Raw genomic sequence first — 18,449 nt, forward strand, 5'->3', positions numbered from 1 at the left:
AAGTAAAACAGTGTATAAATCTGCTAAAGGTAGCGTACAGGTGACCATACAGACTACTCCAACCAGCATGGTGGAGTCTAAAAGACAACAAAGTCTTTATAGCTCTATAGCTATGTACCTTCTGTAAGCATGCAAGATCCTCACAAAGCAGCATGGGTGTATACCTCTTATCAGTTGTGAATTTCTCATGGGAACAGTCTGAAGAAAGCTTGAAATGGTTGTTACTGTTTCTCTCTACCAACAACACCACAGCTTCTGCTTTTTACCAAGATATGATCCCGCTTGGCATACACAGTGACTTCGTTGTCTTTTAGACTCCACCGTGCTGGTTGCTTCTACTTCATGACTATTTGTTACCAGTAAAGACTTTGGATTACTATTGTATACCCTGGATTTGTCAGTAATCTTTGTATGAATACCTATTACCTTCTATTATATATATGTATTACTGGAGAGTAATTAAGGGTGAATAGCAATTACATTCATCATGAGTAGTCTGTATGGTCACCTGTGACATTAGTACGCTACCTTTAGCAGATTTATACACTGTTTTACTTTATTCAACCACTGTTCCTCTTGGTTTCAGAGGGGTTTTTTGATCACTTATTTCCGGGTGGTTTCCTGTCACCATTAGTGATCCCCGTTGTTTGGTGGCGGGGGGGGGGGGTGTATATGTGATGCAGCGGCAAAAAAGGCCGGTGTGACTTTAGATTGCATTAAGAGAATCATCATATCCAAGTCATGAAAACTAATGGTTCCACTTTATTCCACACTTGTCAGTCCTCATCAGGAGCACCATGACTAGTTATTTTTAAAGGATGTAGACACATTGGGACAGGGACAGGCCCAGAGAAGGACAGCAAAGATTGCCAGGGGTCTGGAAAAGGAGTCCTATAATGTAAGGTTATGAGTATGTTGTTTAGTCTTGACAAAAGGACAGAGGAGTGACATGGCAGCACTCTTCACATACCTGAAAGGCTATCATAGAAGAACAGCCAAAGACTTGTTCACTACTGCCCTGGAGGGCAAGACTACATCTCAGGAGTTTCAGTTACAGGGCAGTAGATTTTGGATGGACATTCAGAGAAATTTTGTCACAATAAGAGCATTCAGCATGGACCCACTTGTTTGGAAGTAGGCTCTCCCTCACTGCAGGTCTTCAAGCGGAGGCTGGACAGCCATCTGTTGGAAATGCTCTAGCTCTGAATTTTCTGCCTCAGAAATCCAGCAAATTATGCTTGGTGGCCTATGAGACCCTCCAACTCTGTAATTCTATGATTCCCTGTACCAGGCAATTTAAAAGTACTAGATGCACCACGATAGGACACCACCTTTGAACCAATAAATTGCACCCAGTCTTCAAGTTTTCCATCGATATTTTCAGTGTGGATGAGTGTGGATGAACAGACATTCCAGACTGTCTCAATTACAAATGTTAAATGCTTTGCACAAAGTATCTTCATAGCTCTCTCCCAGTCATTACAGTATTTTGGCAAGTGGGCCTTGGTTTGCTTTTACCATTCATCTGAAAAACCTCAATGTTCCTCTGTAGCCCCTCCTGCTCAGTGAAATAAAACAGCATATAACATGCAGCACATTCTTCTCTTACGCCACCAACAGCCTGATTTCCAACCTAATTAGGGTGGGCCAGTTTAGTCCTACAGTATGTGTGTGCTTTAAGAATTGCCTACACCCAAGTATTTTGGTTTAATAGGATGGAGATCGGGCTGTGTGAATGTGCTGGTGTCAGCTTCTAAGGCCTAATCAAAGTATACGATGGAAGGTGGTGGCTGCTAGACCTAATTTGTCTGCCAGGTTATTCCATCTGCTCCACAATTGTTAACCCCAAGGCTAAAGGGTTGTGTGGATGAACTGCATCAGGGACTTTGCAGCAGGCCTTGATCGAACATCACCTCACCATAAACACACACACTTTTTTCAGACTGGTCCTCTAGAAAAACTTGTTCTTGACCAGGAGAATAGGCAGCATGCTAACAGCCCCAAGCCAATTAAGTCAGAACACTTGGGGGTTTGTAGCCCCATTGACACTGACTGCCTGTATTAAGCATGTGTAATGAGCACAACACTATAGGGATGGTCAGTATGATATTGTGTGACTATGTCCACAGAAAGAGGGGAAACAGAAGAAGCTGACACAACTGTGCCTTGAGATACTAGTGTTGGAAGATCAGTGTGTTGTGAAACGGTTTTTTGGTTTTAATGTAATCACTGAGCTTTTAAGTCTTAGTTGGGAGATCTTGCAGCTGAATAGAAATCCATCACCTCCTCCACCCACAGACTGGATCACACACACCAGCACTCTGCCCTCATACCAGAGCATACAATCCACACTATTTACACCAATTGGACCCCATGAAGTCAGCAGTGCTCAGTGAATTGTTTTCTATCAACCCATTCTCCCATAAGCTGAATGGAACTTACTTGCAAGTGACTTTGCTGAACTTAGGTCAGTGCAACATCAGTCGCACTTACTTCAAAGTACTCAGTGAATTGTCCGTGGATTGTCTCCTGATAGTCCAGTCTTCCACAAGCTTCTGTGGAACTCTCAAGCAACTTGGTTGAACTTAGGTTAGTCTCCAATTGGACTCACTTCCAAGAATTTAGAATCGTCACCGTTTTCTAAGCACAGGTTTCATACCAAAGAAGCACATAATTTGGGGGATGGAAGTCGAAGGAGCGGGTTGCGTTGTTTTATTTTTAGGACTTCCTAATTTGCTGCTCTTGGGTGGTTTCATTATTTTTGGCTTTGAATGGTTTATTTGTTTTTCTACAAAGAAAAATGGAAGATGTTTTATTTTGTTTTTAAATTTAAATTTGGAGACACTTTTACAAACTAGTTAAGTACAGTATCAAATCTGTTGCAGCAATCACAATCACAGGCATAACAGGGCTCTAAAATGTTTCCAATTATTTCTGCTACATTTAACTGAAGATTTCCCCATAGAATACCCTGCTATGAATCCTTATGCTGTCAAATCAGCCTCCTTCCTAGCTAGCAGATAAATTTCTCTAAGAAATCTTTTAACTCTTCAAATGCTGGTTGATGTCTTCCAAAGCAACACATTTTAGATCTAGGCGAAGCCACAGTGCAGGTGCATCTTGAAACTTTGACATATCTAGCATCTTAAAATGTTGTCATTGCCCAATAGTCCTAATATACCACATTAGGTCTATTGGGCGATGGTTTTTGTGCCATCTCCTCTGAATAACATTTTAGTAAATAATGCTTTACATTGTTTACCAAAATGTTATTCAGAGGAGATGGCACAAAAACCCTTGTTAAATCCTCCTCTTCATTATAAGAAAGAGTTAAACCTGGGCACAGCTGGGCTGTTCAAATCCCATTGAGTTCAGTAAAAGCCCAGGTGTAAGCAATATACTGTAAAATATGGTTGCAACTCTAAAGACACATGCTAAGGAGAAAATCCCACCTCAGTGGAATTTGCTTCTGAGTAAAACATGCACATCTAAGTATTGGTGGGGTTTGTTGGTTTTTTTTGTTGTTGTTGTTGTTTTAATCATTTTCATTGAGATATCTTCAGATAGCTATACTTATACTCAGAGAGAAAACCCCACCAATTCCAACAGGATTTACTCCCTAATAAATGAGTTTAGGGCCTAGCCTGAGTACAGAATTGAATTGCTCTAGAACCCATGGCTAGTTCCAACTCAGTGGTTCAGACAGAGGGAAATTGTGAGGAACAACTCCTCACTTAAATTTTTTGAGGAGAAATGAAAGAACTTTGGACTGATCATACAGATTATTAAGTTTGGAGGGTGGAATTCAGTAAAATCTGATCATACAGATTATTAGGTTTGGAGGGGGGAGTTCAGTTTGAGGAACTCCTCCTCAGATGTTTAGAGGGGATTTGCACTCCTGTCCTACTGAAAACAGCACAGAAATATACAGTTAAAAGCTGAACAGCATGATCTTAAGCATGCTTACTCAGAAGTCGAGTTGAACTCAGTGGGAGTTACTTCTATGTAAACTTGCTTAGAATCTGGTGCACATCCTGTCGATTTCAACTAACTTTCTCAAGATTGTGCCTTCAACTTTATCAATCTGAGATTAAGTCAGACCGTAGGAGGACTCAAATCTCAGGAATCGCTGCAACGCGCTTAAGTGATAGTATAGAGATTACATCCTAACTGGCTTCAGTGAATTGCTGTGATGTAAGGGAAGCAATTCTGGAACACAATTTATTTGGATGGTTGGTCGGTTGTTTTTTTGTACTGTATCTAAATTGCCTCTGAGAATGCATTCCACCATAGGTTGTTTTCTACTTGGGGGCAGGTGGGGTGGAATCATAGAAGGTGAGAACAGGAAAGAAGCAAGAAAAGAGGAAACCTTATAGGTTTGTTTTAAAAAGAAAGAAAGAAATTAGGATGTAAATGTTAGACGCTAATTTAAGAGCTGTCTTTTTCCAGTGGAGATCCTTTTGCACTGTCTCCCGCAAACATTAGACGAAATGGCATTGTTTACAAAAATTTATTAATACAAACTTTACACACTTTGAAATAACAGTTCTCAAAGTCCTAATGATCGAGACCATGGGTGCTATAATCATACTTGTTGCTGAAGTGCTTTTCCTTTTTTTTTTTTTTTGATACTCAAGTTGCTACACAGAAGAAGGAAAAAATATAGATATATAGATATAGATATAGATATATCTCCCAAAGACAGACATCTAACCTCAGTGATCACTGGATTTCCCATTGGATCCATTAGCTTTAAGGCTCTTGGCGACAGAGGATAGCTAGCCTAGAGAGGCGATCGAGGCTTAAGGGGCTAGCCCACTGGCCTGGCAAGGAGAAGCTGAGCAACTAGCACGTCAATACGGAGCCCTAGAGGTCGCCGTCACCGCACCAAACAGGGGGGCACAAACACGCAGCAAGGTCCTGCCCATTGTCCTCGTCAAAAGGAACAACTTGCCAGGCTCGAGAGGAATTAAAGAGACTTTTAACAAAAGAAAGAACGGGGGGAGGGGATGCAAGCCGATGTGTGTTGCAGCATTGTAGGGCCACTAAATAGCCATCTGTGAACTCGTGGCGATTTAAAAGGCGAAGGGAAGGCACGAAAAGCTGCACACGGCATCCTGCGTCACATAGCCTGAGGAGAATGCAAAATTCAAGTAAGATTGATCTCATACACACCGCCCGGCAGCATCAGACCGAAGGCGGCCCTAGACGGCCGCGCGGGACCCGCAAACTCAATTGGGTTTGCTGTGATGGATGACTCGGGACCCTGACCGCATTGGGTCGACTGGGGCGGGAGCCGGGCGGGGGACTGCGCTCTTTCCCCCTCCCCCTGGATGCGTGCATGGCTCGCCCAGGAGATCAACCGGCTGAGTTGGAGGGGGTTTCTCAGCCGCTCGGCCCGTTTCCCTGGCAAGAGATCCACTCACTGCAGTGAGGCTCCGTCTTTCCAGAGCCCCCAAAATCCACAACCCACTTCAACGGAGGGACTTGGAATCCAGCCGATTATGACTCCCAGGCCAGCCTCAAAGTCCTCCTCCCTCGGAAGCCGGTGCCAGCAGGGAGGTGGGGACCTCGCGTGGTTCCGGATTTCTGCAGGGACGGAGGCAGGTTGCCAAGGTCCCCTTTGATCATTTCAGATTAAATGCCAAGAGGGGAAAGCAATGTATTTTAAGAGAATGGGTTGGGCGTGGATCCTTCCGGGGTAGGTGGGTCCACCAACTGATTATTCTCACTCTAATGCTGTAGTTTTAGCCCTACAGACGCTCCTGATTATAATCACGCCTGCTTGGAAATCCAGGCACCCCTTTAACCGAAAAATGTGCTTCGGATTAGAGTGTTGCTTCTAACCCCTCTGTCTCCAGTTGGATAAGCACGCTTTTACTCAGAAATAAAATCCCTTTGTTCGGAGCAAGAGTACTTATCAACTGATTTAAAGCCGGGTCCTTTAATTTAATAATTGACTGTGGGATTGGGCTGCAGAAATGGGAAAGAAGCAAATTTACATGCATTTTGTCAATTAACCTGAAGTTGTTTATGCGGACGTTTTTCTCACTTGAAATGAACAGGACGGGGTTTTTTGTTGTTGTTTTCCGGATAGCTGTGCTGAAGATCGTGTTGATCTTTGAAAAACCAAGTTCCCTGGATGTCAATAGAAATAGAGGTTTCGTTACCTGTTCTTTGAATGGCTTCTATTCATTCATACCTATGAGCGGTGTTCTGCGCAGGCGCATCACACATAGGTATGAATGGATGGAGTAGGGGGAATCTTGCTTCCAAAACAGCTTGGAATCGCAGTCCTACTAAACCCCATCGATTTCAACAGAACTAGATCGGCTTAAATCCAAGTACATCAACTGAACTGAGTTATGCATTTGGTTGTTAACTCCCCGGAAGCAATCCGAAGAAGACTAAATTCCCTCCAAGTTGTCTGTCCCATCCCTGCTCCATTCTTCTCCGAGCCCCACCACACACACACTTCAAGATATACACGTCCGTACAGAAAGATGTTTGATCAAGTACTGGAAACTGAAGCGCAAGTGGACACTACACATTCTAGCATGACAAAAGTTGATTGTATGAAATAAATTTTACTAAGCGGTTAAAGCCATAATGTAGAAAAATACATTTTAAACCTCCAAACTCAATAAATCAACAAGGAACCAAAAAAAAAGAGAGAACCTTTTCGTAATAGTGCATAATTATTTAGTGGTATATAGAGATATATAGATATAGTCGCTACAACAGGGGGGAGGGGCCTAAAACGGTCTTACAATAAAAGTTTGCTGCATCATAACAAAACCAAAAGTGCCCGAGAGGCGTTCACAAATATAATTAATCGATGGTGGTTGTTTTCGAAGGGAAATAAAGTGAACCGGATGGAAAACACAACACTGCGAGAGAGGCCAAGAGGAGGGAGTGAGAAAGGTCTTCTACAGGGAACAACCAAAGCGAGAGAGAAAGTGACTCCCACTGCCAAGGGAAGGAGGCGGGGCTCTAAGGAGAGAACGCTAGCCAATATCACAAGAACAGAAGGATGGACAGCACTGGAGAGTTACACGTGATACTTTGCATCAAGATCCAACACCAGACTGCCCTCTGGTCGTGGATCTCCAAGGCTGGATCGGCGCGTGCAGGAGAAGGAGTGCGAATCAGGTGGTAGAATCCTGAGATGGCAGAATGGAACGTGCGCCGCTTCAGATCGCAGGAAGGAGATCTCTTCTCGAATGCTCCCCTGTTGTTACTACTGCTGCTGCTGCTGCTGTTGTGACCGTTGCTGTTGTTGCTGTTTTAACTCTCTGCAAGTAGAAAACTAGCACAGCAGGGAGAAAGTTGAGATAGAATCTTTCTCCCTGACGGACCAGTTTTCTACCCGTAGGAGGTTTTCCTTTTACTACTACTTATTTGAAACCTCAGGTCCACTCTACCACTTCAGGACTCCACCATCTCATTCTGCTGCATGAAGAGATCCGGCCTAATGGGGAGATTGTATTTAGCATAGAAACTAAACCGTGCCAGTCCAAAACCCAAATGGGTGGGAGGGAGGTACTTTCTTCACTGTACCTTCCTAGATCTGAATTCCAAACTCTTCCTCAATGATCGGACTTCTTATTTACTTTACCTCCAATCAGGAAAAGAAAGAAAATTGTATATATACGGTGGATGGAGAGAGGCTTGTTTTTTCTGGTTGTTTCCATCCCCTCCATGGTCTGCTTTTCAACAAAACAAAACAAAAACTCTTCCCTAGAGAGGTTCCTGTCTAGGGAAGGTTTTTTTAAAAAAATTAATAATAATAATTTCCGCCACATGTACGAGATCGCACTCTTTTATTTCCTCTTAATTGAACTGGAACACCTACCACTCTCCCTAGTCACGATCACTAACGCGGATCGGAATGCCCACTTCTCCCCGAAGCATCGAGTGCGTGGGAAAATCCACGCTTTGGTCATCCTGATTGTGAGTAGCAGGACAGGATGGTTCAGAGAAGGTGTTAAAAAGGTGACTGATCCACATTAAGTGATCCTGAGTAGGCGCCCTTCTTGACTTCGTACCAGAGCAGACATGGATACACAGAAAAGGGCAATCAAAGAAAGCAGGAAAATGCCATCTCTAGCAAGGAGGAGAATGGGCAGGGAAGGGGAAGGGAAGGGACGTGTCCCTTAAAGGGGGGGGCGTCAAAGGAGCCTGATAGGGGACTCACCGGGGCAAGAAACTGCGTCAGCAATTCTCCCAACTCAATAGCATCATAATCCCCTTGTAGTAGGGCAGCTTTGTCTATGTACAGTAGCAAATGGAGAATAGTAATTTCTTCAACCCTGTCGTGGATAAAAATACTGTCCTTTTAATTTCCGTTACAAAAATAGGAGTCATATTCAAAACAATGATTGTCTCTCTTTTTTGTTTTCTTCTATTTTATATAAAAACATAAAACAGCTCAGGGGCATGTCCTCAGTCCCTTGTGCAATGCTAACCACTGAACAATAATTGGTCCTCTCTATTCCCTAGACTATGGATATAGCTCTAGCATTTATAAAGTCTATTCTTTCATTAATCAATTAATTAATTAATTTAAGGATTGGTCCACAAAGTAGATCTGTGCGTTTCTCTAGTGCTTATTCTTAAAACTGCTTCTTGTACAAAAGAAAAACAATATTATTATCAAAATATTCATTTAATGGCTTTACTTCATACATAAATACATGTTTAGATAACACAGGAGCGGTGATTAATCAGTCAGTTTGGAAATGACCTTTTGTGGGGGTGGGGTCCTCTCTCGGGTTTTGCTTTTTGTTTCTGTTTTTGTTTTTTTCGGGGCTTTTTTTGTATACACAGGAGCGGGTGGGAAACTCATCGCTACAAATAGGCTACTCGGCGTCCTTTGTTTTTAACTCTTTGTTTATACCTTTTCCCCAGGACTGCTGCCAAGTATTTCTTAACAGCCATTTGTTTTCGGTAGCGGCTGTAGCTGTCTGTGAAGATGCCGTCCGAATGCCGTTTGGAAAGCGGTTCCGAGTCGTCCTCCAGGTCGCTTGCCCCACTGCAAGGGAAAGAGAGCAGAGCAAAAGGCTGTTGCAATCACCAGGACTTCAGGCTGGGGGACCTAATTAACTGTGGGTAAACGGGGAGTCCCGCTCGCTGCAGCCGAAACACCAACAACGCCCAGCATACAAACAATGGCTCTTGTCCTCAAGCACTGCTCAATTTTAGCATCGTTTGGAGTTTGCTGGAACGCAGTGATCTAAGCATTGGTTCACCACCTTCCACCCTTTCGGTCCGTGTGGATTCATTATTATCGAGTTCATCACCTCGTTTATAGAGTTAACTTGTTACATTGTTTTCTCCCCCCCCCAGAGATGCTCTCCGCTATGTTTGGGGTGGTGTTTTGTTGTTTTGTTTTTGTTTCCCCTTCCCATTTTAATCAAATTAATCTGCGCAAAGGCAATCGGCCTACCCTCTCAAAACAGTGGCCTGTATCAATTAGATGAGCTTAGCTTCTTTGATGACACAAAGCTTATCATCACATCTTATCACAGAGTTTTCCAAAAGTATTTGGACTAGGCAAGGTTTGGTGTTTTGGCTGGGCTCGCTTGGGGCTCCCCTTCGCCACCTTTTGGAAGCTAACGCAACACGTAGACCAGGGACAGAAATTGGCAGGTCCTCCATGCAGGGAAACAAAGGCTCTCTCGAAACACGCTGCGGAAGTTGAAGTCTGATCATAATCCAAGCCGACAGTCGGGAGACGATCTCTTCATGGCATGAATTATTCATTATGAAATTGTGTAATCCATTTCCCCATGGGCTTTATTAAAATGTTGCCTTCTGCTGACACACACACACATACACGGGTTGGCATCCGGCTAAGTGTCTGGGTCTGCAGTGCAGACTGCAACCAGAGGCAGGAGGCCGGCAGTCTTGTGTGTCTTTTTAGCTGTTTTTTTTAATTATTATTTCCGGGCCACAAAATTATAGGGAGATCTGTGGCCAGATAGATGGAAATCTTGTCCTTGAGGAACCCTAAGTATTTAATCATCAACCCCGATAGGTCAGAATCTGGAGAGGGGTGAAACTGACAAGGGCTTTATCAGCTGAGCTTCTCTCGGCACCTTTTCCATTCATTCTATCAGATTAGGATGGAGAGGGAGGGAGGATGGGAGGCTGCGAGGCCGTTGTCTTATTACGTTACACTCTGTTCTTAGGGGGAGCAGCACCGCTTGCTGCGATTATCCCAAGGATGCAAGCCAGGGAAATTAATTAATTGTAATAGGACTTCTCTGAAGTGAACGGCTTCTGAACTGTACTCCTCAAGGATTTCGCTCTGTAGCCCTGTCTTCACCTTGTTTGTTCGGAAGTCCCGTTGATTTCAATGGGATTTAGTTCCAAGGTAGTAAGTATACTTAGATGTAGCCCTAAACTAATTTGCGCCTTGACTCTAAGCATCTTTTGGGGAAGCTAAAGACAACACAGAATCCTGTAGCAGCAACATTAACACATTTATTGTTCCACGCCTTTGCTGATTTTGCGACAGCAGACTAACAGGGCTCCCTTTCTGGAATTATGTGTGGAAGTAAGTCTGCCTCACGATTTGAAGGGTATCCGTGCAAACTTATATAGGCTCGCGATCCTGACTGCAATGCAATAAGCACGCGGGGGGGGCGGGGGTGAAGGAGGGAGGACAGGATGGAACAGCAAAATGTCCATTGATCTGGCTACTTCGATCGTGGCTGGACTATAAATGGCCCAGTGGGGAAGCTGGCAGCTTGATCCATAAGTTATTTATGCCGACGGAGTTGCATTGGAGGTAGCCACTTGGCATTTTGATCCTTTATGTATTTACTTCCTAACCCAAGACTGGTTTGCTTAAGACCACTGAGAGGGTCTGGGATCTAATAGTGAACAGGTTTTGCGATCGATCGGTCGATCTGCTGAATGCCATCCTCTCAGTAAGCCGTTTAATCCATTCTACTGCCCACTGGATGGTCCATTCAGCCTGGCTTTATGGCGAAATGCCTTTTCTACACACACGCCCCGCCAAACAGGAAGAATGTCTTACCCCACCCGCTTGGCCATCAGAGAATGCAGATACTTCCTCGCCGATAACTGGCCCAGCACTTTCCTGTAGGCTTTATTAAAGATCCCGTCCGCGTGCCTAAAGGGAGAAACAGGGAAGGGAGAGAGAAACCGCAGCTCAACAAGCGGTCCAGAGCACCAGTAGCGCCCGTGACGAGGAACCTCCTCGCGTGGGTCTGCGGCGGAGGGCAGAAAAGCCTCGGCAAGGTGAGGGGTGGTGGTCTTCTGCCTCTGCTCGGGTCCCCCAGGGAGATCCTGCCCCGCCCGCGCCTGTCTTGGCAGCAAAAGCCAGCGCCCACCCGCCTCCTGTTTGCCGAGCAGCGTTCCTCAGCTGAGCGCGCCGGGCAGTTCTGGTCAGTTGCAAGGACGGGACTCGCCCTGCTGCTGCTAACAAGCTGCTTCCGGCTGCTCTTGGGGAGGTAAGCCGGGTTTTGTCTCCGGGTTTCTCCCTCCACACCCTGCTCCCGCTGCCGGTTGGCTGACATCTTAGAGAGGGGGCTCGTCCGTATGAGGAGGAGAGGCTGGCTTCTCCTGCCCCTCCTCCACCCACCCCAGACAAAGCTGCGATCGTCTCCTCGAACCCAGCCCCGCTCCCACCCCCGCCCAGCAGTCCGCCTCCGGTGCAGGCAGCCCAGAGCTGCTCTGCATGATGTTTCCTGGGACTCGTGCCCTGGAAGCGCGCCCGGCAGCAGCAGCAGCAGCAGCAGCAGCAGCAGCAGGGTCCTGGCCACCTTCATCACCTCTTCTCCGGGGGGTAGTACAAGGTGTACACGTCGTCCAGCATGGAGGCAGGGTCGGCTATCCCCACGGGGTCGCTGTCGAAAGCGTAGTCTGGCAAGGTGTTGCCGTCTTCGTCATACACCTCGTCTTCCAGCCTGCCAGAGAAGGGGAGCCCGTCAGGAGGGAGGCTTCCCAAAACCTTGGTTTCGGGTGGAGAGGATGTGTGGGGGCAGGTAGTCCTTTGGAACAAGAGGACCTACCCCCCCCCCCCCACACACACACACATACACACACACAAATGCCCACAGATCCGCGAATGACGCCCAAGCCTGAGCCTCTTTTTCCCACCCCACAACAGCGCTACTGTTGGCCGGCTTACCGAGCCGGGTTGCTTCCCAGAGCAAAGACAGCACAACCAGATGCCAAATGGGTGGCTGGGAGGAGGGGACAGATGATCTCCGTCCAGGCCCCCCCCCCTCTCTCTCTCTCTCTCTCACACACACACACACACGCTTCTTTTAACTGACACTTTGTATCCCTATAAACCTTTCAGTCAAAGAGTGTAGGAGCGGACTGTGTGACCTACAAGAGGAATCCCGCTTCCCTCCTCCCCCACCCCGCCTTAGATCTACTCTCCATCCCGTCTGTCGTATAGTATTCCTATACGGAAGCGTGAGGAGAGGCGAGGTTCACGGGTCCAAGGCCAGCCGGTCGATCCGAACCGAGGGAGGACCCTAGACCAGTCCCCCACTTCTTGTCTTAAAAAAACAAAACAAAATCTTAATTGCATTTAGCTGCATAGTTGACGTATCTAGAGACAAACTTGGTTTCATTTTTCCTTCGCGCGTCTAGCTAGGACAGATAACGAGGAGATGCCCCCTTGGGAGGGTCCATTTAATGCAGTCATGCAGTTGCAAATTCAGAAGTGCAGGCGCTCTCCATGACAGCCCCCATGGCCATACCCACCGCAACAGCCCGAGAAGCCAGAAGCACCGGCGCTCCCTCCCTGCGCCTCCCCCCACCTCACTACACCACTGTTCTAATGTACTAGAGCAGCATTAGACTCAGACTTGGGTTCACTTTTCTACTCGGCCATGAAACTCATGGGAGAAGACTTTCCTTTGGATAAGTCTCTTAGCCGGTCTTGCTATGAAGATGATGGGACTCATGATAAGCCACTTCCAATATAGATCTCCCTCAGCTTCTGGACAAGATATATTTGTCACAAATAAACTCCAGAAGATTATTCCTTCGCCCGGAATCTCTTGCTAGATTTTGATCCCACCGTATCTGAAAGGTGCAGGCTTTTTTTTACACTTTAGCTGTCGGACTTATGCCTGCGAGGCAGGTGAAAGAGGAAGAGGGGACAACTGGGACCAATGAGCTTCATAGCCGAGCGGAGTTTGGAACTAGAATCGCCCTCGTCTAAACTCAGCCACTAGACCGCATCTGTGTGGTCGATCCGGCTCAGAACCTGAGTCTGCTCTTGCCGTCGAACCGCGTCCCGCTCCTTTAAGGCTTCCTTGTTTGGGTTTTGCTTCCTTTCCCTACACACAGAGAGACCCAAACACACCTGCCTCTACAACTCACTGACCCCCCCCCCCCACACACACACACGCCGCTCCGTTTCCCTCCCGTTTGGGTCACTGTGTGTATCTCCGGCAGCTATTTAGGTCACTGCATGTCTCCGGTAGCTATTTTAGGCTGCAGAGCTCTGGCAGGAGCTATCAATAATGAATGCGCCTTAAGTGTTTCACTGCTGCTAATTCGGGCGTTTGAATGAAGCGAGGGCCCGCGCTCCGAGCCAAGCGCCGCTGCCGCCGCCGCCACCCCCAGCTCCTGTGGGGCTAGGATTCCAGACCCACAGGAGCAAGCCACTGCTCCCCCCAACCACCGCCAGCCCTTCAAGGATGCGGCGGAGGGCGAGCCAGAAGAAGCCAGGGTGGGGCAGTCCTCTCTTCCGAGTCTGAGGGAGGAGGGCGGTGGTGGCAGAGGCTGGTTCGTTTCAGGGCAACCCCCGAGCCTGCGCGGCGCAGCAGGAGCGCACTTGGGGCGTCTCTTCCCGCAGTTGCCAGGCTTGAACCGCAGCCGCAAGGGCCCCTTCGGGGGAAGGAGAGAGCTGCCTGTCACGGGTAGCCCCGCCTCTCAGTTCGTCTGGTCTAGAAACCAATAGGGGGCCGCGCTTGTCTTGGCTGGTGGAGTCCCTTCTCGTATAGAACAATGCTGGGCGAAAACTCCCCTTTCGACTGGAGCAGCGCCCTCCCTCTTCTAAGTCTGCGACGCCGATTCCAGAGCCCTCCCTTGCGTTAAACTCTCCTCCAACGAGAGAGAGCGAGAGCTGAGAATGATTCCTTCCTCTCCAGCTATGCCTGCCACCGGGCTACAAGAGCTTCCATACAAACACAATATTTGCTTTGCTAGCTCAACCCAAAGGTCCATCTGTTCGACATTCTGTCTCTAGTAGTGGCTAGCCTCCTGGCGCATTTAGGAAGTGCACGGCAGGGGCCCAAAGTAATGCTTTGCCCTGAGCTGATAATCAGAGGTATCCTGCTTCTAGGCAAGGTGGTTGGTTCTATTTAGTGGTCATGGCTAATGCCAATTTGTTACTAGGTTTCTTGTGTCCAATACAAATATGCTTATCCTGCATTAGTTTTGATCCTTTTAAAAAAGTCCTCACCACATCTAGCATCTTTTGGACTAGGGGGATAAAAAGTAGGTGCAATTTCGTATTTTATTGAATCAACTAAGTTTTCAGGTGAAGAGCCTATGATGTTTAAATGTTGCAAGTTCTTCCACCAGCAATCCAGGTCGGTCCAATAAATTCCCCTTCTTTGTCTCCTCGGAGCCAGCAAGTTTAAGACGTCTACTGGATGTCTCTGCTACTACGCTGGTTGTGGCATGCAGATTGGCACGACCATCCTGTCTTCAGTTCCTAGTATATGCTTCTTCTGTCCTCAGCATACACAGCTATTTGGAATATGTTTCGGTGGAGATTATTGCCCAGGAAATGCGTCTAGGATTTTAGTATAAGAAAGCGGTTTGAATACTGCAGCTTCAACCTCCTAGAAGATTTCATTTCAATGGAACTTACTTCCAAGAAAATGCGATTGGCGTCTTCTACCGTAAACTCATTGGATCCATCCAGAAGCAAATGTTTTGGGTAAAAAATTCCAATTTAATGGCATTTGAGGGAGCAGTTTAACATCCCGATCACATTGCCTTTCAGTGAAACATATATGGGCGAAAATAGATTGATATATTCCAGTCTGGAAATCCTTGGAGATCATAGTGTTTCCATTTCCAGGAACCTTTACTAACTAAGCTTTACAGTCTTACATGGAAAGTCTGAAGGATGCTATGGCAGACCAAATCAGCCAATAAAATCGCATCGTTTGAGACCGTCGTTAAACCTACACCAGTCACGTGGATACGTTCTGAGCGCCTTTTGGTCTGGGCCACAAATCAGTTAACACGGAAAATCCTAGATTTAAAGCGACGGACACTTTCATTCCAAACACAATTATCTAGCAGCAAGAACCACTAAAATGAAGGGAACCTAATTCCTTTAGGTAAATGTGTTCGAACTGAAGTGTTAGCTCTTATTGAGTTGACTGTCTCTAAATTGGCTGAAATCGTCGTAGGTGGATCTGGTTGCTTATCAAAAATACAGTATATATTTCTCTCATTTCTGGCAGTGCGAGTCACAGGTAGGAAAAGACACCTAGCACATGAAAGAATACAATATATAATGTACTGAATTCTGTCGTGTTCTGCTTGTCGTTTCCTACTTGTGATTCGCAATGCCAGAAATGTAGCAATACCGCAGCATTTTTATAACTACAGTTAATTGCCATCATCTACTTGCCACGGGTTAAAATACCTGCCAAACAAACGTAGCAGGTTATAGGAAGCCAAATTCAGGATCAGAAGTGAATGGACTTCTACATGTAACCATGTGTACTTATGTCCTGGATGCAGCCGTACGTTCGCTAAGAACATAAGGCTGCAGTTATATGCACACTTAACTAAGAATAAGCTGCATAGTAGAACTTACTTCCAAATATATATGCATAGGACTGGTCTACATGGAAGTAACTTCCGTTGAAATTAATGACATTTACTTCCGAGAAAACAAGTTTCTCTAGGGTTCACACACAGTGACTGATACATAATAACCTGCTTAACATTTCTTGGCACTTCAGATCTTTGAATGTGCACCTAGGTAGTACAACCTGATCCTGAACATATTATTTCGAAGTAAGACTCCACGAGGACACCTGCCTAACACCTCAACAACTGTCTTTCTATTGAGGGCGGAGGCTTTTCAGTTCCATCGAATTATGGTATGAAATTCATGTCTCAGAAGAGAACCCGAACTGGAACCTCCAAATAGAAATGATGGTATTGGAGACAGCAGAGGAAGCTGAGATTCAATCCTATACATCTTAATGAAGATATTTTAGGATAGCGCGGCTTCCAGTTAAAGAGCCCGGGCTATTAAGCCATTCACATGCGGTGAGCACGCATACAGAGAGACGCGCGCGCGCCCTCAATCACACACTCAGGCATCAATCATAACCTACACATTTCCTTGGGTTCCATTTGATCGCGGTATTCAGGACCGCCGCCAGTGTGCCTAACCTTAATCTTTTCTAGACCGTAAACACTGTCTCTAGGCAAGGGAAGGAGCCCGGATGTTGAACCCTGTGCTGTGGCATCTCTTTTAACCCATTTCCCAAGGTTAGTGAAGGAGGACATCCATGGACCGTTTTCCTTCTTAGCAAGGAAGGGCTAGCAGGAGACTAGCTAGCAAGAGACTGGAGGGACCAAGCTGGACAGCTCCGAGTTGCACTTCTGAGATCCAGAAACGAGAACCGCCTAAAAGCTAAGGCTAGCCCTCAACCATGGTGGGGAGAAAGTACGGGCAGGCAGCAGCGATCTTACCTCAGCGCGGGGTATTGAAGTCCAGCAGCAGGTGAGCAGTAGACGCTGCAGTGCATGATTATCCCATAGACCAGCAAGGCTAGGAGCGCTTTCCTGCACATCGCCACTCTGGGAGGAAGGAAAGGAGAAAGCGCTGTCACAAGGGCTCCTCTCTGCCTCCTTCTCTGGACTTGCCCGCTAAGGAAAAGACTCGCGTCACCTGGCGCCCATCAGATGCTCGGGAACCCGCCTCTGGGACACTTCATCAACAGGCACAAGCTCTTCTCCTCCCCGCCCCGACCGCCTTTCCCCATTCATTTCCATCCCCCCCTCCTCCCCCCTCACCACCTCCCTCCCTCCCTCCCTCCCGAAGCGCTTTTCATTCAGTTAGTTCGTCTTACCATTCAACTCGGAACAGCCGGCACTAGGAGGATTTGGCTGGTCAAAAATGGACGTGAAAGACAACGATTTCTCTCTCTTCTTTCCCCCTCAGGAAGTTTCGGTGGTGATGGTTAAGACTCTTGAAGCATCGCTTCTCTCTCTCTCTCTCTCTCTCTCTCTCTCTCTGTGCCTTTCTTCCTCTGATGGGTAAAAGGAAAGCCGCAGGAAGGGAGGGGGCGTGGGACAGACAGCAGATCGACTTGTTAGCTGCCTAGCGTATTGGTGGCGGGGGAGAGAGAGAACCGGTTAACCACACACACACACACACACACACACAAAAGTTTGCACGGAGTCTGGCCGGCAGGAAAGGGACAACGGGGGATGGGGGGAGGGAAATAGGAAAAAGGGGAATCCCTATCGATGGGAAAGAAAGAGCGGAAAGGCACCAGGGAGGAAGGTGGGGGCTGGCTGCGTTCTAGCGGATGCTACGGAGATGTTCTTCTCTTCGTCAAGCTGCTTCTGGCTTCGGCTCCTGCTCCTTCTTCACCTCTTCCTCTCCTTCTCTCTTTGCCCTTCTGTGCCTTCTAAGTTGACCAGCCCTCCGCCGCTGAGTGCTGCTATCCTAGACCTTTCCTTAGCTATCAGATCTCTTGCACCTTCTTAGCTGTCTGATCGCCAGCCCCCTTTTGTAAACAGGGGTCTCTGCCTGCCTTCTTGCCTTGCCTGGTGTCTGGATAGTTTTGTTTCTCTGTTGATGTGGCGTTCGGATTTTTATTTGCCAATGACTTTTTTTTATTGTTGTTGCAGTCACGTAATAATCGGTATCAGAAAAGACGTCATCACTCCAATTCCTCAAGGAACTGAACAATTCCAACTCCTAGATGATGCCAGCAGGAGTCATAAGCTTCTCATAAGCACTTTAACTTACACACACACACCGCCCCTTCCAAACCGAAGGTCTCTGTAATGTGGCTAATTGTCCAAGATTCACCTTTTCCCCATATTGCTGCGACTGATCGTTAAACGAAATAACTCCTATAGGAAAGTCTGTCCTTGAAGGATATATTTTATATCCTGGTTCTGAACATCTTGCTTGGAAATAAGTCCCACTGATTTCAGTGGAACTTACTGCCAAGTAAGTGACTTAGGATCAAAAAGAAGATCTGCACGACCAACTCCTAGAGATATTTCCTTAACCATCCAAAAAACTTAATCTTTGACATGTGCTCCCTTAAAAAGAGCAATTAAATATTTTTAATCACTCACTGTCGTAGTTATTATCATCATTACGATTCGTTTTTCAAAGGCTATTTGAAGTCTTGGAGGGTTCTCGGTAATTTTCTAATTAGTGTTGGCAATTG

At 46.6% G+C, this 18,449-nt stretch overlaps 1 protein-coding gene across 3 annotated transcripts; it reads right to left on the reverse strand.

Annotated features, from left to right (window-relative positions):
- Nucleotides 1-2,761: 2,761 nt before the first annotated feature.
- ADCYAP1 (adenylate cyclase activating polypeptide 1) lies at nucleotides 2,762-18,028 on the reverse strand. Of its 3 annotated transcripts, XM_053248250.1 has the most exons (8): nucleotides 17,109-18,028; nucleotides 16,729-16,836; nucleotides 11,805-11,939; nucleotides 11,048-11,143; nucleotides 8,900-9,034; nucleotides 8,198-8,312; nucleotides 6,053-6,138; nucleotides 4,492-5,131 (listed from the first exon to the last, which is right to left on the reverse strand). In XM_053248250.1, the coding sequence occupies exons 2-8, from the start codon at nucleotides 16,827-16,829 to the stop codon at nucleotides 4,867-4,869; spliced, it is 933 nt and encodes a 310-aa protein (XP_053104225.1). In that variant the 5' UTR covers nucleotides 16,830-16,836; nucleotides 17,109-18,028; the 3' UTR covers nucleotides 4,492-4,866. The 3 variants fall into 3 exon arrangements, with proteins under 3 accessions (XP_053104226.1, XP_053104225.1, XP_053104228.1); XM_053248251.1 differs by lacking the exons at nucleotides 4,492-5,131; nucleotides 6,053-6,138 and adding an exon at nucleotides 2,762-2,788 and having other exon boundaries at nucleotides 17,109-17,996; XM_053248253.1 differs by lacking the exon at nucleotides 6,053-6,138 and having other exon boundaries at nucleotides 4,991-5,131; nucleotides 17,109-17,995.
- Nucleotides 18,029-18,449: the final 421 nt, after the last annotated feature.

This window comes from Hemicordylus capensis, chromosome 4, assembly GCF_027244095.1.
Source record: "Hemicordylus capensis ecotype Gifberg chromosome 4, rHemCap1.1.pri, whole genome shotgun sequence".
NCBI lineage: Eukaryota > Metazoa > Chordata > Lepidosauria > Squamata > Cordylidae > Hemicordylus > Hemicordylus capensis.

Coding starts and splice junctions, on each gene's coding strand:
- ADCYAP1 (XM_053248250.1), bottom strand. CDS start 16,829: ATGTGCAGGAAAGCGCTCCTAGCCTTGCTGGTCTATGGGATAATCATG. Junction 9,035..11,047: donor CTGATGGCCAAGCGGGTGGG/GTAAGACATTCT, acceptor TTTCCCTTGCAG/TGGGGCAAGCGACCTGGAGG. Junction 6,139..8,197: donor TGACGCAGTTTCTTGCCCCG/GTGAGTCCCCTA, acceptor ATTGACATCCAG/GGAACTTGGTTTTTCAAAGA.